General features: G+C 40.1%; 1 protein-coding gene across 2 annotated transcripts; it reads right to left on the bottom strand.

Annotated features, from left to right (window-relative positions):
* Nucleotides 1-687: 687 nt before the first annotated feature.
* Nucleotides 688-26,484, bottom strand: DIPK1C (divergent protein kinase domain 1C). 2 transcript variants are annotated; one of them, XM_058177476.1, is made up of 4 exons: nucleotides 26,407-26,484; nucleotides 13,140-13,814; nucleotides 3,690-3,854; nucleotides 688-1,606 (listed from the first exon to the last, which is right to left on the bottom strand). In XM_058177476.1, exons 2-4 carry the CDS (start codon nucleotides 13,791-13,793, stop codon nucleotides 1,352-1,354), a joined length of 1,074 nt encoding a protein of 357 aa, XP_058033459.1. In that variant the 5' UTR covers nucleotides 13,794-13,814; nucleotides 26,407-26,484; the 3' UTR covers nucleotides 688-1,351. The 2 variants fall into 2 exon arrangements, with proteins under 2 accessions (XP_058033459.1, XP_058033458.1); XM_058177475.1 differs by lacking the exon at nucleotides 26,407-26,484 and adding an exon at nucleotides 22,986-24,691.
* Nucleotides 26,485-26,822: the final 338 nt, after the last annotated feature.

Raw genomic sequence — 26,822 nt, forward strand, 5'->3', positions numbered from 1 at the left:
ATGTGCCATCGCTACCATTTCTCTGAACCACTCGCCACCGCTATTGGTTCGCCCAAACAGTTGCAAACTGGTAGCATTTCACCCCTGCTTTTCTCACATTTTTGTGGAATATGCATTTCAAAGGAATGGGTTCAAATAAGAGGAAAAATACAGGTGGGAGAATCATGAATAATCATGAATAAAGAGGATCCAACTTCATCACAGAGGTTAAGTTTAAAAACCACTTGGAAAAGATTTGTCAGATTTCTGCTAAAAGTTATTTCACTTATAGCCTGCAAACCAGGAAAGAACGAGGATGTTGAAGAAAATAAGAAATTGGCAGGGATGTTAGAGAGAGAAAAAAACCAGTGTTTTATCATGGGTATTAGCACTGAGTTTTGGTCCCAACCAATGTCATGCCATCTCAGACCTGTTAACTGTAAGAGACTGCAGCCATAAAACAAGCCAGTCCTGATTTAAAGCTATCCTTGGATTGCAATCTACTAAACAGTTTCAAATATATGTATTTGTCCTTCATAAAGTTGCTAGTTAATTCCATCAGTGTTACAGCATCACTCAAACAGAGGACATAATTTGCAGGTCCAGATATAACAACAATATGACATTGCATTTATTCTCTATTCCACTTCCATCACTAAACTTTGTTAATCTAAAATAATTTGATCAAATTATGAGCAACAAGGAGGCTGTAACTGATAATTTATTTAAAAACTGCTGTTTGTTAAAATATGACACACTACATTTGCAAAGATCTTCACTGAGCGTGTTTATGAAACACTCAAGCTACAGCCTCAGCTATTCATTTTAGAAGTAAAATTAAATTACTAAGATGTTCTATTTTTCTCCTCCCTTTGAAATAAAAATGATTGAGTCTTGTATTAGTTTGGCTGATATTACTGCTTTCCACATTTCAGAAAGAATTAATACAACTAAACTTCAATTAAATGTACGATTTGAGGAAAGAAGGATATATTTGTTACTCCCAATGCCTGATAATTTCAAAAGTACATCTTCACAGTGATTGGTATCATTATGCAAATGACATAAAGTGTTGTATCATAAAATTAAAATAAAATTCATGTAAATTAAAATCTGTGTAAATTAATACAAACAAATCTATGTGCAACAGACTTCTGATATTTCAGGGAGCTGTCCAAATAGAAATTTGGTCCACTGTATCCAAAGTCTACTGAATATAAGTCTGTTAAATCAAGATTTCATTCTAATATGTGTGTGTGTGTATACATACACACACACACACACACAGCAAGCTCAGTTGTGGTTTTCAAAATATAGTAAAATAAAAAATAAGTAGAGAATAATTTAATTCAGCAACAACAATAAGAAAAGGCTATGTATTCTGGGTAACCATAACAGATGAATCTACTAAACTAGATTTCTGAAGTTCCTTTTGGCTGACTTGGAGGAAGTGGTACAGCTGAGAAAAAGAACTTGCAGAATTGCTCTGGATGTTGGAAATAGCCTTGATCCTTGGTTGTGCACAATCCTGCACAGCCTCCTGTAACTGCAGCTGCCTGGGAAAGGAAACGGCTGATCCTCTGAGGTTTAGAGTGAACCAAGGGCGAAATATTTTATCACAGATGACCTATTGAAAAAAAGAAAAACAGAGTCTTGTACTGAAGAATCACACGAGTTGTTCAGTCCTGTTGCGCTTTGCAATTTATGGATGTATTTTTTTTTATTTGTTAAGGCTTCTATGCTGCTAAATTCCCATTGGCTCTATATGGCTCAAAGAGCCCTGGCAATAAGGGCTATAAAATAAAAAATCTGACACATAAACACTACACAGACCATGACAGGGCCATTCTGTAATGAGATCTTGGCTCAGAGCAATTTTTATACAAGTGACTCACTCTGCTTGGGCAGAGAAAAAACTATGCACTGTGTGGCAAAGGAAAAAACCAGCAACCAACCCTTCACCCAAGGATTTTTGTTGTGGCTCCCAGCCCCATTGGTGACCAATGTGATCAGTCTCAGGGGTTTTTTTTGTTTTTGTCTGTGCTTGTTTTTTGTTTTTTTGTGGGTTTTTTTTGCTTTATACTAGGGACTTGGAGGTTTCATGGCTATGGAGGCTTAAGGACATTTTTTCTCCTAGACCAAGAAGTTCAAAATCTGTTGGGTCCACCAACTTCAATGTTGATGTTACGATGCTCCCTGATGAGACCCAAAGACAAAATGTTATCCCCAGGCAGAAGAGTTTCCCAGCCCATTTTTCACTAAATAAATCAATGCAAACACATATACATCCCATCTGGCCATAAGGATTGACTTCTGACATCTAAATAAATTGTATTGCTCTGCACCGGAGGCAGGTTATGCTTTAGTTTTTTCCTCTCTTCTGGCTGCTGAGAAATTTCCCCACTGTTTTATTTATCATTTATTTTAAAAGACTTATATAGCTGCCCATATCGTAATTCTAACACTTGATGATGCACAAAGCAGTAAAAACAGTTCTCCACCCAACCATAGGAATAAAAACTCATAAAATTTTATTCTGCCTATTCCTCTCTTCGGTAAACAATGCAACTTCAGGAATTACTCTGAGGAAAACATAGAAGTGGTTTCCAATAAAATGAATAGGAACCTGATTAGATTAATATATCTGACCTTTACACTGATTGTAAAATGTGAGACAGAGAACCATTTTTGACCATCAACCTTTCAGAACAAAACCTCCATATGAAGTGAATCCATTCACAGAAGAAAAACACAGCAACCAGTTATACAATATAAGAACTGGAAGTAAGAATAAGTTATGTGATAATGAAGTCCTCTAGTTCAGAGGTCTCTAACCTTGGCAACTTAAGACTTGTGGACTTCAACTCTCAAGAGTTACTCAGCCAGCTGTGTTGGCTCTGCAAGTTGAAGTCTACAAGTCTTAAAGTTGTCAAGATTGGAGACCCCTGCTCTAGCTCTTTTGTAACTGAACATTATGGATATAAATTGCTGTTGTTTTACCTATGCAAATATTGTGCATAGTCATATAAGTATTAGCAAGCAGTAAGGACCCATTTTTACCGCATACACATAGTTTGACCCCTTATTGAGCTGTATGTTTTACTCATTATGGGAAAGGCTACTAACATCACTCCTCTGGCAAAGTCTTCTCCTTCCATATTGTAACATCTGGATTGTGTTTTTCCAACCTTGGCAGCTCTAAGATGTGTCGATTTCGACTCCTAGAATTCCAGCATGGAATTCTGGGACTCGAAGTCCACATATCTTAAAGTAGCAAAGGTTGAAAAACCCTGCTTCAGAACAACTTGCCAAGTTATACAATGTTATCGCATTATGAAATGCCATGCTCTGTGTTCGGCATCATTAGCTACCACTGGCACTGTGGTGGAGGATGCTACACCAGATGTTGACAGTACAGATGTTACTGCAGAGACTAGAATAGTAACAGAACCTGTTAATTGTCTTCCCTAAAAAGTATGACATGATATGACACTGCATAATCTGTCTGTGGCTGGCATCTCTGAACACATTTATAGCGGTATCTTGAAATCACTACTTGGGACTTCATGCACCTAGTGATTATCCTGATGTATGTGAACATGCCCAAATGCCAGTCATGGAGACGTTCATTTTAATCAGTGCAGTAATTAGGATTTTAAAGCGGAGGCACGCAGCTACTTAAGTAAAAATATTTCTACTTAGCCTCTCACCTGAAGGTTAGTATTGGCTCTTTCTGCTCCGCATTTCCCATTCTTCAGATCGCATTTGGAAAAGCAATCGAAAAAAACGCAGTCTTCATCTCCTGAGCAGTTTTGTTGGAGGATGTCTCTCATTTTAGGTTCAAAAAAGGCCATATCTACATCGATGGCAACCACCTGCAATCAGAGCAATGCGTTTAGGTTGATTTCCTCTGAGCCAAAACCCCATGCAATTTTAGGACATTCTGAGTTCTGAGAGAAAGCAATGCAGGATAAATTCAAGAGAAAATGAGAAATTATACAGGGGACCTGTGTTGCTCACTACCTCTGAAACTCAAACTGACCACTACTCTATAAAAGCAATTGTAAGCTTTCCTTGGAAATCGTGGAGAAAATGTGTGAGCCTTGCAATTATTACAATTCTTCAAGGACAGCCTGGGCCTCTGCAGCTGGAGAGAAGCAACTGACAAATGTGTGGGAATTCACCACCTGAATTTGTATAATGACCACCAAGTGCATTTGTTGTCATTTTGTCAGAACTTGCTGCAAATGCCACCGAAAGGCATAGCCTTCTTTCATTTCATCAATGAAATAAAAGTACCTTTAGGTACTTTTGCAAAAGGATCGGCATATCCCTTCTCAGTGATGGAACACGTCTTTTTCATACAGAGATTTCTGGGTACATTTTTTTGTAATATTGTCCCACTATTTTCCAGAACTGGATGAAACCCCAGAGGTACTGAGCATCCTATTGCAGCCCACATTTTTTTTTAAAAAAAATGTATTTCTTTGTTTAATGGATATACAGTAAATACAATGGTCAGAATGAATCAAAAGTTGCCAATGAACTCTGGAGGTTTACTCCATTCAAGCAGCTTCAGTACTGAAAGAGGCAGAATATTTTGACTCCGGGGAGCCCTCGACTTATGACCACAATTGAGCCCAACATTCCTGTTGCTAAATGAAACATCTGTCATGTGCATTTTGCCTTGTTTTAGGGCGTCTCTTGTTAAGTGAATCTCATTTTAGGACTTTTCTTGCCACGGTTGTTAAATGAATCATTGCAGTTGTTAAGTTAGTAACACGGTTGTTAAGTGAATCTGGGTTCCTCATTGATTTTGCTTGCCAGAAGGTCACAAAAGGAGATGACGAAATCCCGGGACACGGTAGCCGTTATAAATACAGGATGAGTCTTTTGCCAAGCATCTGAATTTTGATCATGTGACCTGCAATGTCATAAATCACTTTTTTCAGAGCCACTGTAAGTTTGAACATTCATTAAATGAAGTGTTGTAAGTCAAGGACTACCTGTACTTGAAAATGTGTTGTGGTAAGGCTCAGAATTGGAAGCTCAATGCCCATATGGCTGCACATCTGAATCCAATAGGACTTACTTGAGGGTCTGAAGGATGCATTGGGTTGCGGACCTAATGTTAATCTATAGGACACAACCCTGTTTATACACTTACTCAATTTGAATCTAGCCAGTGATGAACCATATCTTTCATGTTAGTTTCTAGATTAGAGAATTTTCAAGCTAATTTGAATTTCTTATCCTTGATCCAAAGTGTTACCTTTATGCTGGTTCACGTGTTCTTAAATCATGGTTTGATTAAACATGATTTGCTTGTGAGCTATAACAGACTAAACTATAAAACGTAATCACAGCTTCTAATAGCTTCATAAAAAAAACTTAACAGGGCTTCTACAAAAATCTATCCCTAATTATTCATGTCAGCATTTACAATGAGTGAAGGGAGAGTAATTTATAAACCATGTCAGTTGAGAAGGTCCTACAGCATAAGGCTCAACTCTGCCAGGAGATTTCCAGGATAAACTTGTACCTAAAAATCCTGCTCCCAAGATGTCCCTTTTCTTGGTATTATTCACTGGCAGCACATGACCCAGGACAGCCATGTCAGTGTTTTTTAGTCTGTTTTTTCCTCCCAAAAAAGACTCGCTCATCCCTAAGAGCCACGGTGGCACATGCTATGGTCCCCCAGCAGCCTGGGGAGCTGGCAACGGAATCAGACAGAGATGAGGCTGAGGAAGAGCATGGGCCAGTCCTGGAAGCTGGGGAAGGCCTGGATGAGGGCTCTGCATCGGAGGCAGAGGTGAGGCCAGGGCCATCAGGAAATGATGTGCGTACTCCAGAGGTGGGGTCGTGTCCCCCTCCCCCTCTGACGACCGGGTCAAGGAAGTCCATATCAAACGTGGCAACGAAGCCTCTGCAGCTTGACAAATTCCTTTGAGGTTTATCAGGGCAGGCAGGAGTCCAAGTTGTGACTTCAGCGATAGAGTCTGATAGCAGCAAACTAGATGAGACTTTGCTTGACTCAAGGTTGGAATGCCATAAGCAGGTCCTTTATATAGGCTGTGGGGTGTGGCTCCATGACTCAGCATTTATCCAGGCCTGGCTCTCCCTTCCTTCTGCTGGCATCGCCTCTCAAATCTCCGGAAGCGAGGATCCTCCCACTATGAATTCTCTTCAGCTGGATCTGCTGTCAGTAATTCCAGCACGTGGCTGGCTTCCTGCTCACACACTGTAGGAGTGAGGTTTATCAGGTTTGTTTGTTCATTCCTGACATCCTGTCCGGGCATGGGGCCAGGGCCGGGGGCTGGAGGCATGACAGGCCGTTCATCTTCATTATCAGACTTGGAGTCTGATAACAGGCCCAGGTGTAGATGGGAGGGGCCCGGCTGAGGAGAGGAGGGAGGATGAGGCACAACAGGTGGACAGTAGTGAACCAAAGGAAAAGTAGGAGCTTATTCCTAATGCACTCGTGAGAAGAGCTGCCACAAGGCAAGAGCAGATAAAGCAAAGAGGACGACTCAGGAGTAGGGCCAAGAGATAATTGGCCCCTCCCATAAAGCTTAAAAGACCAGCGATGGCATTTGGACTTTGCTGGAAAACGTTGATAGCTTTGTCTTGTTGCATTTGTATCGGTGTCTTCTGAATTTTTGCCAAGAAAGGCCTTTGGTAGTTTGCCTAATTGGACCAAGGTTGGTGATAGGACTGAGGAATTGTGTTGGGAGGAATTTGCTTTAATTTAGTTGGACTACGCTGAGAATGAAGTAATTCTCAGCTGTTTTAATAAAGTTTGTTTGTTTTTACACTGACTGAGTTTCCTACTACCTACTTGGGCATGGGTCAGTGGTTAGAGCGTAGTACTGCAAGCTATTTCTGCTGATCACTGGCTGCCAGCAGTTTAGCAGTTCGGGTCTCACCAGGCTCAAGATTGACTCAGCCTTCCATCTTTCCAAGGTGGGTAAAATGAGGACCCAGATTGTTGGAAGCAATATGCTGACTCTGTAAACCCCTTAGAGAGAGCTGTAAAGCACTGTGAAGCGGTATATAAGTCCATTACTATTGCTAACACTAATGAAATCATGAGTTTCAGCCATGGCAAGAGAGGTCACACAAACACATTTATCATTTCAGAAAGTCATGGAAATACAAAGTTTGCAAACTACTGCCCTAGAAATTAGTTGGTGAGATCATTTCATCTCTTCTGGGAGTTCTAGCAACTTTTTCCACTGATCCAGTTAAGCATGTTGTATGAACAAGGCCAAGGAGAGCTTTAAAAATAGCAATGGAGCTGACTGAGGCTGTTCCAAATATTGCTGGTTTCCCAGATTTATTTATTGCATTTCAATCATTTCCAGCCCTCTATGTGATTAAAAATAATTCCAAACCTGATTCGTATTTATTTTTAAATGACATACTCTTGTGAATTTTTTTCTTTCAATGATCCATGTCAAAAATGAAAAGTAAAGACAGCAGATGAAGAAAACACATCTAAAATCCCATTAACCTGAGTGACAGGGTGATATTTCTGAATTTGAAACTTTCTTCTAATTTTCCTGAACTCAAAGAGAAACTACACATTCCCACTCCCTTCCTTTCTTTGAATGTATTTTATTCTCCTTATGAACACCGAGAGCATATACACCAAAGACAAATTACTTGTGTGTCCAATCACACTTGGCCAATAAAAGAATTCTATTCTATTCTTTGAAAACAGCCCTGGGCTTTCCATAGGTTGATGCAGGCACTATGAAGAACATCGGTAATTCTTGACATTTCTTCTTATGTTTGCAACTTCTTTTGAGTTTCTCTTTCATTAAGAACTTCTAATAGAAAACATTTCCGGTTCATTGCCTTTTGTTTCATTATATTTATTGGAATGCAAGCAAGTAAGCGGGCCACATTTAGATTGTGGCCCAAATATTATGAGAAGGCTAAGCTATAACTCAGAAGCTTCACAGAGATTTCTTTCGTATTCAAAAAGCAATTATATGCAGCATTAATAAAATAACCTTTCTCTCTCTTGGTATCATGTGCTGGCCACTTCATTAATTTGTATTAGCAGAACTGGCAGATTGGTCAACGAGTCCTCTCAGGGCAGCGTTTGGAACAAAATTACAAGAAGCCCTCAATAAAAACATGAATAGGAATTTGAAACACATTCTAGGCCAGGGGTCTCCAACCTTGGTCCCTTTAAGACTTGTGGACTTCAGCTCCCAGAGTCCCTCAGCCGGCAAAGCCGGCTGAGTAACTCTGGGAGCTGAAGTCCACAAGTCTTAAAGGGACCAAGGTTGGAGACCCCTGTTCTAGGCTGACTATTCAAAATGCCAGGCACATTGTCATTTGTTTCTCAAATTCCTGTTCCCCAGTCAAATCCCATGCATTTTCCTACTTTAAAAAAAAAATAATAATCTGAAAATGACTTATTTTCTCTTCCCTATCCCAAATGCCAGCACAGGGATTGTTTTTTTTTAAATCTGTTATTTCATCTTCTGCCTCAGTATCTTTTTGACACCAAGCAATTAATAATAACAGCGGCAACAATAAATTAAATTGATATGAATGCCACCTACCTCCCAGTGAGTCAAAGACATTCCTGTTCTCTCTGACATTTCTATAACTTTCCATTTGGTTTAATTTTAAGAGAACAGCATTTTTGGTCTCGGGAACTATTTGTTAAGTGTATTTTGTGAATACACTACAGTATTATTTTGCTTGGATTATATGCACAGAATCATTTAATGTTTTAACTAGCACTGTAACTTGCCCATGCCCAGAGAATTCCAATTGCTAAGCGGAATTAGAAATACTTTTAATACTAGTAGGAATAATTATACATAATGTTTTTATTTAATGGAAAAATTTGAGTGAGAGGTTTCTTTTCACTTCTAAATGTTCATTACATCCCAAAGTATGTCATTTGTGGTCTACAAAAATGTGGCCTACATTATTTGCATTATGTCATTATGCAACTGACACAGATCACCTCATTTGCATCAATTTACATGACGATCTCAACAATAAACAAATAATGTCAGTTAGCACAAATTCAAGTGTTTACTCTAGACCTCTTTGGACGAAAAACCTTGTCAATTATTTTCAGGAGGTGAAATAGAAATGTTGTCCTTTGCATCTGAAGTCTGCAAAGTGGAACTCTGGTTAAACTGAAGTTTTACTATATTTTCTTTCTCTTCTTCCATTTTCTGCAGTCATTTTGTGCACTTGCCCTTGATAGCTCTTTTCTAATTTTTGCAATGAACTGTAAAGTGTGATCATTTCAAAAAAATTTTGGGGGGGGGGACTTCAATCTGCTCTTGAAGAAAGGCACTATGCCATATTGCATTGCAGCTGCATGTGTGTTGCTTGGATAGATATGCATGATTAACAAGTGAGATGAATACCAACGTTATTGCAGCTGAGTCAGCACTGTGTATCTATGACGTTGAGCAATGGCTAGCAGTGCCGACAGTGGCAGGAGCTAATGTCTTCCAGTCAGTTGGAAAGAGTCCTGCATGCATAAAAGGACATTCTGCAATGATTGTGCTGAATTTGAGTAAACATATAAGTATAATTAATCCAGGAAAATTAATCTGTTCACCACTTAATAATTCAGACTGTCTTATGGCCTAGGAAATAGAAAATTCAATTATTTCTACACCTTTAAGTTACCTTAAGAGTCACCTTGGAGCATATGCACCAAGATAAATCTCCTTATGTGTCCAATCACACTTGGCCAATAAAAATATTCTATTCTATTCTATTCTATTCTATTCTGTTCTGTTCTGTTCTGTTCTGTTCTGTTCTGTTCTGTTCTGTTCTGTTCTGTTCTGTTCTACTCTACTCTACTCTACTCTAGTCTATTCTAGGTATCAAGCATCATGTGGCTTGAGCCGATTTTTCAACATTTTTTCCAATGGTCATTAAGGGAATTAATTTTCCCCAATTGGCATTTTTGTCAGAAATCGGAAGTAAATTAATAAAGGACAATATAGTTCAGGATTGAAACAAGAAGTCCTTGATGATCTCTGAGCTTTTCTTGCAGATGTTTTCTTGCAGTCGTTTCATTACCGAAACTATGTAACATCATCAGCGCTAGTCATATCAAGCTCAGACAGCACCAAGGACCCCTTACTGGAAGTAAATGCCAGAAATTGGCAAAAAAAAAAAAAAACCATCATAAAGAGCAGTCATGTGACTGCACGATGGTGAAAATAGTCATAAAAGTGAACTGGTTGCCAAATACCCAAAATGTAATCATATGACTGTGGGAGGGGTTGCTGTATGGTCATCATAACTTCAAAAAGATCATCAGTAGCTTTTGAGAGATAACTTCAAAGACTGGTCATTGAGTGACCAGTCATAGGTCTTGGACTACCTGTATAAGTACTTGAGCCATGATAACGCAGTGGTTAGAATGCAGTACTGCAGGCTACTTCTGCTGATTGCCGACTGCCAGCAATTTAGCAGTTCGAGTTTCACCGGCTCAAGGTTGATTCGGCCTTCCATCCTTCCGAGGTGGATAAAATGAGGACCCAGATTGTTGGGGGCAATATGCCGAGTCTTTAAACCACTTAGAGAGGGCTGTAAAGCACTGTGAAGCTGTATATAAGTCTAAATGCTATTGCTATTGCTACTTAAATAAATACCGATTCTGTTAGCAGCTGTGTTAGCTTTCACATCACAAAAATAAAGTTAATTTAAAAGTTAATTAAAGTTGAAAACATGAGTTGAAAGCACTTTTGTAGACGTTTTAGTCCTTATAAAACTAATGCTGAGATCAGAACTCAGTTGAATATCTATTCCTCCTTCCCCAAAAGCTCATGATGGGTTATATCAAGAACAGTTTCCTGCAAACTGCCCAGTGTAGTTCAACACTGTCAGGAATCTCATCTCTGGCACAGGAGGGCAGCATCCTGGTTTTGCCTCCAGGGTGGCCCTCAGCAAATACCAAACTGCTGAATTTCCCTGCTTCCTGGTATTTCATTTACCCCCTTCCTGGTATGCTGACCAAAAGAGAAGGAGACGTGGATTAAACATTAATGTATGAATCCTGTATGAATGTATAAAATGGAAGGAAGTATAGGAATGAGGCAAAGGAAATTGTATCAAGGATTATGTATCGATCGATAGAAAGTGTCAGAATGGATATAAAGAAAGTTGGTTTATTGATGAAGTTGGTTTATTGATGAATTAGAACCACCCGCAGCATGTTGTTCTGAGACAGCTGACCAAATGGCTGAATGAGTGATGGATCTTTATAGCTTCTATAACTTTGAAGTTTGGGATTTGTGCAATATGGGCTTTACGTTCTGAAAGGGTGTTGGGTAATTTTTATTGTGGCTGATGGCTATGTCCTGTGTTAGATTTTTCTGGGTGAGGGGCTGCTTGCTCTAATCCTTTCACTCTTGCTTTTGTTAGCTGTCGAAATTGCTGTCAAGGGGTTTCGAAATATCCTGTCTTGAATGGGCTTCTGCAGTATTTGTTTTGTTTATGAATGGAGCCATTTAGAGAGATGGCTTCCTCTTTCAATAGAATATAATTTTTTTATTGGCCAAGTGTGATTGGACACACAAGGAATTTGTCTTGTACATAAAAGAAAAGATACGTTCATCAAGGTACAACATTTACAACACAACTGATGGTCAATATATCAATATAAATCATAAGAATTGCCAGCAACAAAGTTACAGTCATACAGTCATAAGTGGAAAGAGATTGGTGATGGGAACGATGAGAAGATTAATAGTATAGTGCAGATTCAGTAAATAGTTTGACAGTGTTGAGGGAATTATTTGTTTAGCAGAGTGATGGCCTTTGGGAAAAAACTATTCTTGTGTCTAGTTGTTCTGGTGTGCAGTGCTCTATAACCTCGTTTTGAGGGTAGGAGTTTAAACAGTTTATGTCCTGGATGTGAGGGATCTGTAAATATTTTCACGGCCCTCTTCTTGATTCGTGCAGTATACAGGTCCTCAATGGAACTTATGGGTACGTAATCGTAGGTGTATTTGTCTGATTGTGTGGGTGTGAAAAAGGTAGAATGGGAAACAGCACAAGAAAAGGAAGCAACTGAAACCACTTTGCTGTTTTCCACAATTAATGGAGAGGTGGCTAATATTTGTGCAAATGGATCAGTGCATGTAAAAAAATGGGTGGTTACAGAACAGATAAATGAGGAGAAAGAAGAGCCAGTGCCTTCATCCACTCTTGGTTTTGATTTCATCCATTTGTAGAATTAACACTAACATTATCCATCCCTACTATGCAGGCTTCAGCCACTGTCATCTGTCTGACAGGTGATTATAACACACATTCCCCAATTGCCACCCAGGCTATACATTTATAATATCTTTGAGAAATGTTGGAGATTGGGATTTATGTCTCCAAGGAGATGGAATCTACAAGTGAGAACCTTCACTCTTTTTTCACTTTCATAATTGCATGCTTCTGATGTTGGCACTCCAAATAACATTTCTTATAAAACCAAACCAGCATCACCTTTGCACAACGTGATAGCTTCTGTTCAAAATACTTACGCATTTAAAAAATATAAATAGAAACATATATAAGGTACGGTGGGAACCCAAAATCAGAAACTTTGATGACTATGTAATGCTGAAAGTGAGTGTGTTTGGTGGGGAGGGGGGAGGGGGAAGAAAGCACAAGAGAAGAATAAGTGTGGTCAGATATTCAGGTAGAAGGCAAACCTGGTCTGTTGCAATCTAAAACAGAAGCAGATCAACATTTGTGCACAGCTTCTCCTTATTCAACCTGCCGTTAGTATTTTTTGCAAATAGCTTATATATTCAAGAAAATTCTTGCTGACACTGTAGAACAGCACATAAGAAACGAGACTCTTAACAAATGCAGAATATTAGAACAGCACAAGTGTAAAGAGCAGAGTTTTAAATAGCAAAATTTCATAGTCTGGTTCAATATATAAGGCTGGCAATATCTAGAAAACTGTTGCCTTGCTCTTAACAAAGAGCAAGGTGTTTCCTTGTTATATAACCTTATTACCCTGATCACAATATAGGTCAAAGTCTGTGCCACGCATAAGTCTTCACAAAGATCTCCAGGCAACATGGTGGTGCTCACAACTTTCATTATGACAATCAGTTCTATACTTAGTTATGAAAAGCTGGGTCCTAACTTACCGTCAGATCATTCCGGATGGCAAAATTTTCCGGCTTAATATCACAGAGATGAAGAGGATAAGAAAAGTCATTGTCAAAATGATCCACCATATCCAAGAAGCTGATTGCAATTTGGACTATGGCTTCGGCCTTGTGTTTAATCCCAGAGAGGGAAGCACCAATGGCATCTTCCACGGAGAAAAGTGTACTGTGCCACGCGTGTCCGGCTGTCAGATATTCCACCGCATAAAAATGGCCACAAGAACCGATAACCCTTAGAACATGTTTACTGATGTCCTGCAAAACACTAAAATAAATGTACTCTTCCTGTTGGAGTAAAGACCACAAACTAGCCAGCTGTGCTTTCCAATGTGGGCCTCTTCTTTTCCACAAGGGTCCCACAGTTTTGTTAGGAAGTTCCAAACCCAATGTGTTCTTGACTTCCAAAGCAACCATCAGAAGTAGCTCTGTTTCTGCAATTCCCTGTGATTCCATTTCTTCCAAAAAGCCAAGACCATGGTAGCTAGAAAATATTTCATTTTTTGATTTTAGGATCACAGGGCGGCCTCTCCAGTCAGCTTGGATTACCTTTTTCCCCTGGTCATAATAAAGGCAGCGTTTATAGGTCAAAGTCTGGGCCACACATAAGTCTTCACAAAGATCCCCGGTCAACATGCCCGTCCCGTAGTCAAAACACTGCAGAAAAATGGAAACAAAAAAACAACAATGGATAAAGAACCTCAGGTGTGTAGAGAGGAATTCTAGGGAGCGGCCCAACCTCACTGTGTCCAGGACCCAAATATCAGATATAATCTCCTCCCATCGGTCTGCAAAGAAGGTCAGACGACCCCCATTAGGAGGGTTGGACTTAGTTACTTGGGGCAATGAAAGGACTGACCTCCGCCACGAAAGGGCCACTTTGACTGAAACTATCTGCTCCTGCCCAACCCATCTTCTTGTTATCTCTGTCTCGGGATGTAGTTCCCTTGGGAATGTGGGAATCCAGCACTTGTGTCCGCAACCCGAAAAGGGGACCAGCAAAAGTATGGGAAGGGACGAGATTGGCCTCGTCTAAAGAAGGATGGCAAGACCTTTCTTTTATCTCTGGACTCCACCAATATCGGGTCCAGAGACTTCCCAAACAGCTAATCCCCTTTGAAAGGGGCTGAGGTAAACTGCCACTTCTGGCGGGCGTCCGCTTGCCATTGGCGCAGCCAGAAGAATCGGTGGGCCGCTATCAAAGAAACAATGGCCTTGGAAGCAAATCTTGCTGCATTAAGCAGAAAACTGAAAACAACAAAAGGTAGGAAAGTAAAATTTTCCAAGCACTTTGAAAATCATTGATTCTTATCTTGAAAATATATTTTTCATCCTGTAGGAAGCAAAAATACAAATAAGGTGATGGGCCCGAATGGGACTTTTTTTTAACTCTTTCTGTTTGCCTTTCCTGAAAAACTGGCTGAGCAAGAAGCAAGAAAACTACTATAAAAGAAATAAGCATAGAAAGCTATGATTGCTTCATTTAAGGCTAGCGCTGTGATAACAAGCTTTGCCCATAGTAAATAAGAAGTTGTTTCTCATGGTAAATTGTAACCATGTCCATTTTACAATAAATCATAACTTTTGTCACTTCTCTGTCTCATGATGAAAGCCCAGCTCTAGACCTCTGTAGCTTAGAGCTGGCCTCTTAGCTAATCACCATGTAATTAAGTGTTCAAATCCCATAGAGAGAACAAACTAAAAACTACCTCTTCAAAAACATATTTTTATACTATTTAAAATTGTTAAAATGTACGGCTTTTGTGTACATGATGTTGAAAACCAGTGACTAATATATAAATATTAATAAGACATGAATGAAAATATGGGCAAGATGTAGCCTTCTAGATATTGTTGAATCTAGATTAACTCCAAAGAGGTATGTTGCAATCCAATCCATTCTTCTATCCAGAACAGTGAATGCTGGTCACCTAATATTGTGCAATGATACCCTGTGGGATGAAGTTGAAGTCATAAAAGTCAGGGAACATGACTCTAATTATTTCATTACATTCAATACAAATTTCACATGATAAAAAGTGAATATGAACTACAATTTGTTTTCTTTCCATATAAAACACGGCATTCGATCTATTATATATTACAAAGCCCAATAAATTCAGAAACCAATGATTAAAAAAAAGAAAGATTAGATCACAGCACCAGCCTCTTTCTTTACTGCGTTATTAAACTAACTTCACATCCCTGAACAAAGGGAATGGAAGCCGAATACATTTGTGTGGTTTATATATTCCATAATTCATGAATGCAAAACTTAAAAGGAGATTGAAAAACTGTAGTTATGTGGTCATTTCAAATGCATGGAAGAAACAAAGAGGATTTCCCCTCAGTCCCTTCCCAGTCCCTTCTTCCACTCATAATTGTTTCCATCCTTCCATTTCTCAGATAGGCTTAGGCAGCCTGTATAACCACATCCATTCAGTCCTTCGAGAAACTGCAGCTGCAAAAGTTTATTCTGGGCACATTGCTGAAGGAGACACTCGTTGATGTGGATTAGAAGATGCCAAAAACTAAACAGGCAGATAAAGACCTTATATCAACTTCCTCCCTGGTTTTCTCTGACCTTCCTTTTTTACTTTCAGTCAACATTTCGGCAGGAACATCAGACGCCTTCAGAAATGCTGACTGCGGAAAATGCAACCCTTGTGAGAACTTTTCAAACTTCTCCAGCCCATTTCCAGATGCAATTATCAATCAGTCTGTTGTATTCTTTCCTCAGTTCTTTCACCCTAGCCAAGGGGAAAATTTTGTACCTCCATCCTAGCTGGAAAATCCTACTTAAGTGTATTTTCCGAAGTTTGCAAAGTGGAAGGAAGACATGAGCCCAGATTAGTCCAAGAACAAATCCATCTACCTCAAAATTCTCTAGAGTCAAAGAAGTTGAAAGTATGTTATGTTAAAGGTCTGGAAACCCTGTAACCAGATCCAAAGGATGTGAATAATGTAATGCACATACTTTTAAAAATGGCTTAATAAAGCATAATGCAATAAAGGAACATAATGTACATGTTAGAACACTTAAAAAGAAAACTTTTTATAACATCTAAAGTTAAAAAGTTTCACATTTACAGCTGTGTCAAGTTTTTTTTTTTTTGCATGCAAACATTTTAAAATTTTATCTATATAATAACCTTGATTTTGCATGAAGATATACATTCATACAAGTAATATTATGTGACTAGGAGCTCTGCTAGTAGCTTTCCCAGTGCTTACTTGAAGTAAGTCGAAAGTTAATCAATAGAAGGTTCTAAAACAACTTTTTCAACTTTGGGGAAGGTGAATTCCACGATTCTTAATCCAAACACATCTATTAAAACAATATAATAGTTTTTTTCAGATATTAAAGATAAATAACAAACAAATGCAATAACTTTAAATAACTACTTCAAATTACAAGCAGTTAAAATCAGCAAACCTTTTCAAGGATTAATCAGAAATTGCTAAAATTATAATGTTCACTTATAAGACAATTTGGTTTCTTCAAGGACAATAAAACCACTGGCTTAAACCCAAGCAGAGTACTGTCTTATCTGGTTTGTGGATAAGCCGTAAATAACTTTTCTCCTTCTGAAATCAGTGCAGAGGCAGGTTCAAGGATGAATGCAAAATGCAATTCTCAAATCAGGCCCAATGGCTCCAAATCCTTTGGGGATAATAATGCAGTTCTGTGGGAAATGGCAAACATCCCATACAATATCTCAGAATGATCAAAATTTCCCAGCTGCCTGTCAGAAGAAAAATATGCAGTATTGTTGCCAATAGAATATTTATAATTCAGAGTTGAACTGGGGGTCTTGATGCTTTAGATTGTTTTCTTGCAAAAGTTTCATTACCCAACTAGGTAACATCATCAATATTGTTCCATTTCCACCAAATGGGCAAAGCTGCTGCCGCTGCATATTATTTGCTGTAGTTTGCTATGTATCACACAAGAGATAATTATAGTCATCAATTGGTATTTACCATAATAGAATTATATCTCTTAAAGTTACTTTTCTGTTTGATGAAGAAAACAAGAAACAGAGCTTCATCTGACTTTACATCTTAACACCCTTGCAGTTTTTAAGATTAGATAAATAGCAATAGCACTTAGACTTATATACTGCTTCACCGTGCTTTACAGCCCTCTCTAAGCGGTTTACAGAGTCAGTATATTGTCCCCAACAATCTGGGTCCTCATTTTACCCACCACAACTCAGACGACCTTAACATAATTTTATTTTCAAGGAATGCATAATGGAACAATTGTGAAACATAGCAAGTAACGTTTGCTTATAAAAATGTTTACAGTGGCAAAGGTACATGGCATATAGCCTGGTAACTTGAGGGACCACTCGTCTCCCATAACATCTGCCTTGCCAATTTGGCCCTTGGCACACTCTGTGTTCCTTTGATTAAACAACATAATCTCTCAGGATCCCAAAAGTGCACCTTCTCCTTAGCAATAAGTACCTCTGGAATGAGGTTTCCCCCAGATCTAGATGACACCCCACCCCAACTCTACTGTTGTTTAAAAGATCTGTGAAGACCTGGCTTTTCACCCAGGCCTCTGACAAGGGAGAGTGAGGCCCTCCCTCCATTCCATCTGGACCGGGGTAGTTAACCTTTTTATACCTACCACCCACTTTTGTATCTCTGTTAGTAGTAAAATTTTCCAATCGCCCACCAGTTCCACAGTAATGTGCCGTGTATCGTCATCTGTGCATGCCTCTCGCGCATCGTGGATTGGGTTTGGTAGGAGGGTGCCGGCTACCAGCTCTGCTTGTTTGTTACAGCTGGGTGGTATGGGGGGAGATGTGCAAGCTATTCTGGGATGAGGCTCTTTTGTTTGCTGTCGCACTATAGCGTCATTTAGTTTCACTTACGTAACATGAACTAAACTTATGCGCGGGCGATACAAATAGTATATTTTCAGAAATTTAAATTGTCACAGGGAATTTTATGAAAACTTACTGAAAATGTTTTTAAATAATGCTATGAATTTTTTTTAAGTCAATTAAATTTAAAAAAAGAAAAGTGCTGCGGTATCAGACAAAACCCTTACCGCCCACCATGAAAGCTGGAATGTCCACTAGTGGACGGTAGAGACCAGGTTGACTACCACTGATCTGGACCGTCATGCTTCCCATCTTCCACTGATTTTATTGTAATTTCTTTGATTGTTGTGAGCTATCCAGAGTCATTGAGAGTCATGTGGCACACGAGTTTAATAAATTATGGTTATAACCGATCAAGCAAATTCAATTTAACATTCACTTTAACATCCTAAACATCCTGTTTAAGAACAAAATAATTCACTGTGGAAAGAAGCAAAAATAATGGAATAACTTTTTTTTTTTTTGTTTACATTTATACCCCGCCCTTCTCCGAAGACTCAGGGCGGCTTACAGTGTATAAGGCAATAGTCTCATTCTATTTGTATATTTTTACAAAGTCAACTTATTGCCCCCCCAACAATCTGGGTCCTCATTTTACCTACCTTATAAAGGATGGAAGGCTGAGTCAACCTTGGGCCGGGCTCGAACCTGCAGTAATTGCAGGCTTTGTGTTCTTGTGTTCTTAATAACAGGCTGTTCTTAATAACAGGCTTTACCAGCCTGCGCCATTTGACTTTATCACTATGTTGCCATATATTATATCATGATGTATTATAGATAATACAGAACAATCTCGCTTCTTTTATCACAACAAAGAAATGGAACCCGTTCCTAAAATCTATCTCCACAGTTGTCGAATTACTCTATTGCAACAAATCAGATACATCTCATGAAATAGACTACAGTTAAAAAAAAAAGGAAAATAAATGCACTGAAAGCCATCCTTTTATCTACATCCAAAGTTGATTTTACATCCCATTAGGAAATGTAAATTCTTGTCTGTTTTGAGTAAGTTTTATCAGTGAGATCCATCAGCTGAGTACTCTGTCTTGTTTAATTGACACTTAATGGTTGCCTAGAAGGCTAAAAATGCCATCATAGTGGCAAAGGCTTTTCAGGCAAGAGATTGTTTCCCTTAATCAGCAGCCTGACTCCGTTTCTTCCTCTCCCCTTTTCCTTTCAAAATCCAGGCAAAACTTCATCAGCATGGACTAGAGAGTCCTCGTCTCCTTTCATGGCAATATATTCACAAGCCTCCTATTCAGAGCATCAAGCATTCGGGAGTTCTTAGCCAGCCTCTGCTCAAAAGATTCATTCCTGATCTTATTTGGGTCACCATTTAGCATTGTGAAAAAGTAATCAGTTACATTTGGCAGACTGGAGTGGAGGGGAACGACCTGCATACCATAAAGCAGGAAAAGCAGATAGTAGAGAGCCATTTATTGGACCCTGTTGTACTTTTTTTTTTTTTATTAAGTAGCACATGCCTTCTTTCTGGTGGCACATGTCTCTCTCTGGCTTTTTTAAAAAAAGGAAGCCATGAAAAAGGTTTCAGCTCTTTTGCTGGTCACAGGGATGGGTTCAAATTAGTGAGAGAGCCACTGCACAAGGTCTGGATTTTAAAATGATTAAATGATTAAAGGTAGCGCTCGATTATGTAATTATGGTCATTGGTTGTGGCAGTTGTTAAGCAAGTCATCACACAACTGCACCTGATTTTACAACCTTTATCGTGACAGTCATTAAGTGAATGCCATTGTCATTAAAGAATGTTGCAGTCATTAAGTGAACACAATGGTTGTTAAACAAATCCATTATACCAGTGATGAAATTCAAAAATTTTTACTACCGGTTCTGTGGGCGTAGCTTGGTGAGCATGATGTGGCTTGTTAGGCATGGCAGGGGAAGGATACTGCAAAATCTCCATTTCCGCCCCACTCCAGGGGAAGGATACTGCAAAATCTCCATTCCCATCCCACTCCTGGGGGAAGGGTATTGCAAAATCTCCATTCCCACCGCATTCTGGGACCAGCCAGAGGTGGTATTTGCCGATTCTCCGAACTACTCAAAATTTCTGTTACCGGTTTGCCGAACTACTCAAAATTTCTGCTACCGGTTCTCCAGAACCTGATGGATTTCACCCCTACATTATACACAATGGTTGGGTTTGCCAGAAACCAGAAATAAATGCTGGAAACTAGCAAAAAATGCTGAAAGTTGTGGTCATGTCACTATGGGATGCTTCATACAGCCATAAATGCAAGCCAGTTACCAAGTACCCACAATTCAATCATATGGCCATGAAGATGTGTAGGCATCACAATAGCTTTGTAATCAGATCATCATAAGTACCTTTTTGGAGGTCCGTCATAACTGAATGTCACTACACAACCAGTTAAGCATCTTACTGACTTATTATCAATATTTTATCTCATTTTCAAATGTATAGGCTCCCCTCTAATACAGTTCTCAATATGACTTACAGAAATGTCTATTCTCCAAATGAACAAAAACAAAACAAATTTTGAATGGAAGAGAAGAAGAATAAGGAAAAGAATGTGAAAAAGAAATAAAGCAAAAGAAATAGAGAAAAGAAAGAAGTGGCTTCCAATCTTCTTAGCAGCAGTTTTATTTATATTTTACCCTTTAAGGTTACATCATAATTTCCTTGTTTTCATAAGCACCGCTTAAGCAAAAAGTCCATAAAGGGTTTCCGGTCACTAATAATGCAGTTGCTTTAAATATATTTTTTATTAAAACTTTTAAACAAGAAGATAAAAACTAAGGCAAACTAATATAAAATAAGGAAGAAAAAAGAAAAAGAAAACAAAGAGAGAGCAGAAAGTACCAGAAAAGATACCGTAGAAAAATATATACAAAGAAGGCTTCCAATATTCTACACATCAGTTGCAAGTACAAATATATGTTAAGCTCTCTCGCTGAAGTTAGTTCATATTGTTTTTCTTTCTATAATCTACCCTGTCTAATCATAAGAACCATAGAACGTATGTTTGATGAACGTATCTTTTCTTTTATGTACACTGAGAGCATATGCACCAAGACAAATTCCTTGTGTGTCCAATCACACTTGGCCAATAAAATTCTATGTCTAGAACACAAGTTCACTTTTTCATTTTTATGCAAATGGCTTCAATCCTTCTCTAAACAAACAAATTAATTTTGCCATGCCTGACAATTCTGTCATCTTCATTTCTCTTGCAATTCTGATGAATATACATTTCTGCCCAGAACTTTTCTTAACTGTAGGATTAACACCCTACCTCTTAAGAGTTAAAAGCGCTGGGTCAGAGTTTTCCATGAAGAAGTGGAGTTTTCCACACAAGCCCTACCCCATTCTTGCCATGCTGCATACCTGTTCAGATATCCTAACTATCCCTATCCTAGAACAGTCAGTTACACCAGGGTGTCCAACCTTGGCAACTTGTGGACTTCAGCTCCCAGAATTCCCCAGCCAGATGTGTGAACTACAACTCCCAAAATGCCTAGCCAAGATGGGGAAGTCCACAAGTCTTAAAGTTGTCAAGATTGGACACCCATAATTTAGACTATGCAGCACTCAATTCATGCAGCATGTGCCATTTATTTAACACATTCTCATTTTTGTCATGTCTTATTCTCATGGAAGGACATATGACATATGACTGTCAAGCCATTTCCCTATTTCAATTTCACATCAACCCAGTAAAGTGGGTTCAGAATTAAGGATAGCTATGGAGTGAATGAACTGAAGGGTCCTTGATGTTTCTTAGCTTGCTTGATTTCTTGCAGACATTTCATTATCCAAACTAGGTAACATCACCAGTGCTAGTAAGGAGTGTAGTTTGCCCTCAGTTTATATTCTGGTGGCTTGCCCTGTCATTGTTTTTGGCCACCTGAATATAAACTCACAGCAAACTACACTCCTTGCGAGCATTGATGATACTACCTAGTTTGTGTAATGAAACATCTGCAAGAAAACAAGCAAGCTCAGAGAACACCAAGGACACCTCATGTCAACCTTGAGCTACAAATATTCTCCTTTATTAGTGAATGAACTGCATGGCTGAATGGAAACTTCAGTCCAGAGTTTCTCAGTTGTATTCCAGCCTTTTCCAGTTGGATACTGTTCAGAAGTGTTGGTTGGAAATTCTGAGGACTGAAATGGACTATATCTGAACTAGCCCAGAGGGGAAAACATCCCAAGCCATTTACCATATTAATGGATTTCTACTGTATAAGTGATGCTGCTTGTATAGAAATTTACAAATGACACCCCTGGCTGTGTCTCTTCATTTTAGACACATCCATAAGGAGAGAGTGATCCAAAACGGTGGTAATGTCACAGAATCTCCATTCCCTCCCCACTCCTGGGAGAAGGATATTGCAAAATTTCCATTCCCACCAGGCAAAACTTTAAAATTTCTGCTACTGGTTCTCCAGAACCTGTCAGAACCTGCTGGATTTCACCCCTGCTTTCTCAGCTAGGTCCAGATGAATCTTTCTGGATTGCAATTCTAGAAACTCTGACACAATAGATCTGGAAGACTAGCACTGATGATGTTCCCTAGTTAGGGTATCCAAACGTCTGCAAGAAAGAAAGAAAGAAAGCTCCAAGAGCACCAAGGGCTCCTCATCAAGATGCAAAGGTCAGAGTTAGGGCCACAGCAAACGATTCTCCCAAATGGCGAGTAATTTCTCACCTAACTCTGGAGGAAAGGAAAGCGAAGGACCCATTGCAAATGCAAGTCGCTGGGATGTTCTTGAAGGCGCATCTCGGTGGCCTTGAACAGCTGGAGAGAATTGGATCTAGGAGGCGTCCTTTGCCAGGACAGCCCTTAAAGGTCCCCGGCCCCATAGGGTGGGGTGGGGGGTTTGCTCCAGAGGCCAGATCCCAGGTCCTGCACCCGCCACTCCCGCTGCTGCCACCTACCAGTTTGGCCAGGATCCGGCGACTCTGCTCGTCCGTGCATCGGCCCGAGAAGACGCCCCCGTGCGCCAGGAAGAAGAAGGCGAAGAGGCCGCCCCCTACCGCCCAGCACGCTCCCCAGACGAGGCACTGGGCAGCGGAGCATCGGCGGCAGCCCAGCCTGACTCTAAGCAGCCGCTTCAACCCGGGCATCCTTCGCACCGACGGTCGCCTGGCCGCTGAGCTTCCCCGCTTTAACCCGCGCCTCGGCACCGCCGGCACCACCAGCAGCAACGGGCATCCATCAGCCCACCTCGGTTGGCTTCCGAGTCGCTTTCGAAGGCGTCCTCCGGATCACGCGGAGCAAAAGGCGAAGTCTTGCAGCTCGGCTCCCTGCAAACCTACGTCCAAAGGCGCGAGAGAGCCGGAGCCGCGGATGCCAGACGCTCGCACATTTCCCGGGCGAGCGGCCGCCCGCCTGCCCGCCAGCCCCCGAGGTTCCACTCCCTGCGGCTCCAGTCGCCCACGACGCGCAGTGCCGGCGAGCCGCCGCGGTGGGGACTTGGGGGGGCTCGGGGAAAGCGCAGCCTTCTCCTCCAGCTCCAGCCACGTCGTTCCGCCGCCGCCGCCTCCTTCTTTTGTCTGCCGCGGCTCTCGGACAGTTTTTCTTCGGCGGCTCCTCTCGCCGGACAAAGTTTTCTCGTGCCGGGGAGGTGGGGCAAGGAAAACAGATCTGCCTCTGGAAATTCAGACCGGCTGAGCTACACCTTTAAAGAGACGCTTCCGACCTGCGCCTCCGGTAGGGCGGGCGGCTTCCCTTTAAATTAGCGGCCAATCTGCCTCGATTTAGATAAAACACACATCCCGAGGTATCTAAAAGAAACAGGATCGCTTCTCTGCCTTTCGTAGGGCGAGCTGACGTTCTTCTCGCTGGATCCTATATCAATGTAAAAGCATTCGCTCCACTCCGCCCATGGTAGCTTGACCAGTAAAACCAATAGCTTAACAAACGGGAGTTCCGGAAAAGTGTGTGTGTGGAAGGAGAGGGGGGGAATCGGACAACCCGGAATATATTTGAGGATCTCTTAAATTTGCTTTCAGTAATTGGCTTGCCTTAAGTGGCGTGTTAAGTATGGATCTGACTAATCACCTATACTTTAGAATAGATCAGGGTGTCTAAACTTGGCAACTTTAAGACTTATGGACTTCAGCTCCCAGAATTCCCCAGCCAGCATGGGAAAATGGCTGGGAGTTGAAATCTAGAATGGAATTCTGGGAGTTGAAATCTATAAGTCTTAAAGTTGCCAGGGTTGGACACCTCTGCTTTAGATGTTGCTTCTTCCATTTATGTGGCCTGGAGCTGTTGTTCCATAGCTCTGAAAAAAGTCATATTCCTAAAATTGGCTTCATAATTAAAAACCTTTGTAAGAGCACTTAGACGTATATACCGCTTTACAGGGCTTTACAGCCCTCTGTAAGCGGTTTACAGAGTCAGCATATTGCCCCCAACAATCTGGGTCCTCATTTTACCAACCTCAGAAGGATGAAAGGCTTAGACTGGCTTTAAAATAATAATAAAAAAACTTACGTCAAAGCATCCTTAATTTGCAGGGCATCAGTTGTCTGTATCTTTTGAGGGAGAGGGGGAATATTATCTTTAGCCACCACAGCTTTTTTTATTTGAGCGATATGATATGGGAAATTCAAATAAATAACTGTAATAAGTTGCATAATTTATTATTCTTGTTTATATTTGCTTTTAGGTTACTTTCAAAGACACGCCACCCAGCCCTTAAAAATGTCCCATTTGATAAAAACATAACCTAAAAATTGAAATGATCTTTACAAAACAGGCACAAAATTGCTAGAACTTATTTGAATACCCCTAGAATAATGTGACTAGCAAATAAGATACGCGACAAATGAGTTAAGTTGGTTCTTCTTCAGACAATAGCTGTTACTACTACATAGTAGTAGTAGTACTACTACTACTACTACTACTACTACTACTACATAGAATGCTAGCTTGGTGTAGGGTTAAAACACCAGGTAGAAACTTGGAGACCGTGAGTTGTAGTCTCCCTTTAGGAACAAAGCTAGCAGGATGACTTTGGGCCAATCACTTTCTCAGCTCTATGAATATGGTTGGCAACAGTAAAGTACTTCTGCAATCTTGCCAAGAAAATTGCGGGGACTAGTTCAGGCAGTTCCCAGGAGGCAAGCCTAACTTGAGAGTGCACATATGCACATACACACATACACTATATTTAGTATAACAATTATTTGTATAAATTAACTGGGGGCCACATTGGGGACATAGATTGCCCACCCTAATATCTAGAATCGCGGTTCTCCATTTTCACAGTATGCCTCTGTGAGACTTCCTATTTTTGGGGCTCACTAATTTTACTTTTCTGTTATGTGGTGTTCATCAGGATTCCCACAGCCCAAATACAGTCCAGACGATCCTCAATTTATGACCACGACTGAATCCAAAATATCTGTTGCTAAGCAATACAGTCAAGTAAATTTTGCCCCATTTTATCATCTCTCTTGCCACCCTTATGTGAACCACTGCAGTTGTTAAGTTAGTAACACAGCTGTTAATTGGTGAATCTGGCTTTCCCATTGACTTTGCTTGTCAGAAGCTTGCCAAAGGTGACCACATGACCCGGGATACTGCAACCATCATAAACACATGCCAGTTGCCAAGTATCTGTCATGTGACCCTGGAGATGCTGCAAGAGTTGCAAGTCTGGAAAAGCAGCCATAAGTTACTTTTTTCAGTGCTGTTGTAACTTCGAACAGTCACTTAAGAAAGGGTTGTACGTCAAGGACTACCTGTAGCCCTATTGATGGGACTCACAAAGTGGCGTGTAAAGTTAAAAGCTCACTGCCCTCTCCTTTTAATAGTCCATTTTTCATCTCACTCTGGACTAACTTATTCAAGCTATTGGGGAAATTGTCATCCGTAAGAGGTCGTTTCAGCTTATTGCCAGGAGTGAGTTAAAATAGATTTTTTTTCAGGCCTTTCTAAGCTTTGCAGAAGGTAAACAGGAAAAGGACCAGAGGCTAAATCAAACAGAACTCAATAACGGCAGGTAAGATGAATGTGCTTTAGCAGAGATGAACAGATCGGATCCTAAGGACGGGGCCTTGTCCTTAGGTTACATCCGATCTCAGTGTATTTTTTTTTTTCCTCCCTTACTTTTTTGTCAATTGAAATTAATGGGGCAGTAAATAGGAGAGTGTGAAGAAACTCCAAATACTAAAATCACTCTTGGGAAGCTATTTCAGCTTACTGCCTTGAAGGAAAATTATTGATCCGTCTCATCATTCAAATGCTGAACCATCATTTGGATGGAGTTTCTCCAGGAAGATGGCTGACCAAGGCCAGGACTATTAAAATCCAATCACGACTAGCAATAAAACAGAAAACACTTACTTTTTGTTGCTGAATTTTTGCAGATCAGAGCTGGCAGACCTTTCACTTGGGGTAGTGGGCATCAGGAGAAAAAGAGAAACAGAGAGAAAAAGAAGAACGTGGAGAAAAATAGAGCATTTTAAAGACAAACAATAAAAGCCCACTCACATAGCTGAAAAAAAACCCTTCCCATCACAAACTTGGAGCCCCCAAATAGATCATTCAGATCCAATCACTTTATTTATATAGCATAAACTAAACATAAACTAAAACAAAGCACATTTTTAAAGGCTTTTAGAGGCTTTCCTGAATGTAGATGGGTCTGTTTGTATTAGAATTCCCTTGCTACAGGAATGGAACTTGCTAAAATCTATTTTGTGCACTTAAGTATTCCACAACAGTCCCTTATGTTTTAGAATTATGGCGGGGGGGGGGGG

This window comes from Ahaetulla prasina, chromosome 3, assembly GCF_028640845.1.
Source record: "Ahaetulla prasina isolate Xishuangbanna chromosome 3, ASM2864084v1, whole genome shotgun sequence".
NCBI lineage: Eukaryota > Metazoa > Chordata > Lepidosauria > Squamata > Colubridae > Ahaetulla > Ahaetulla prasina.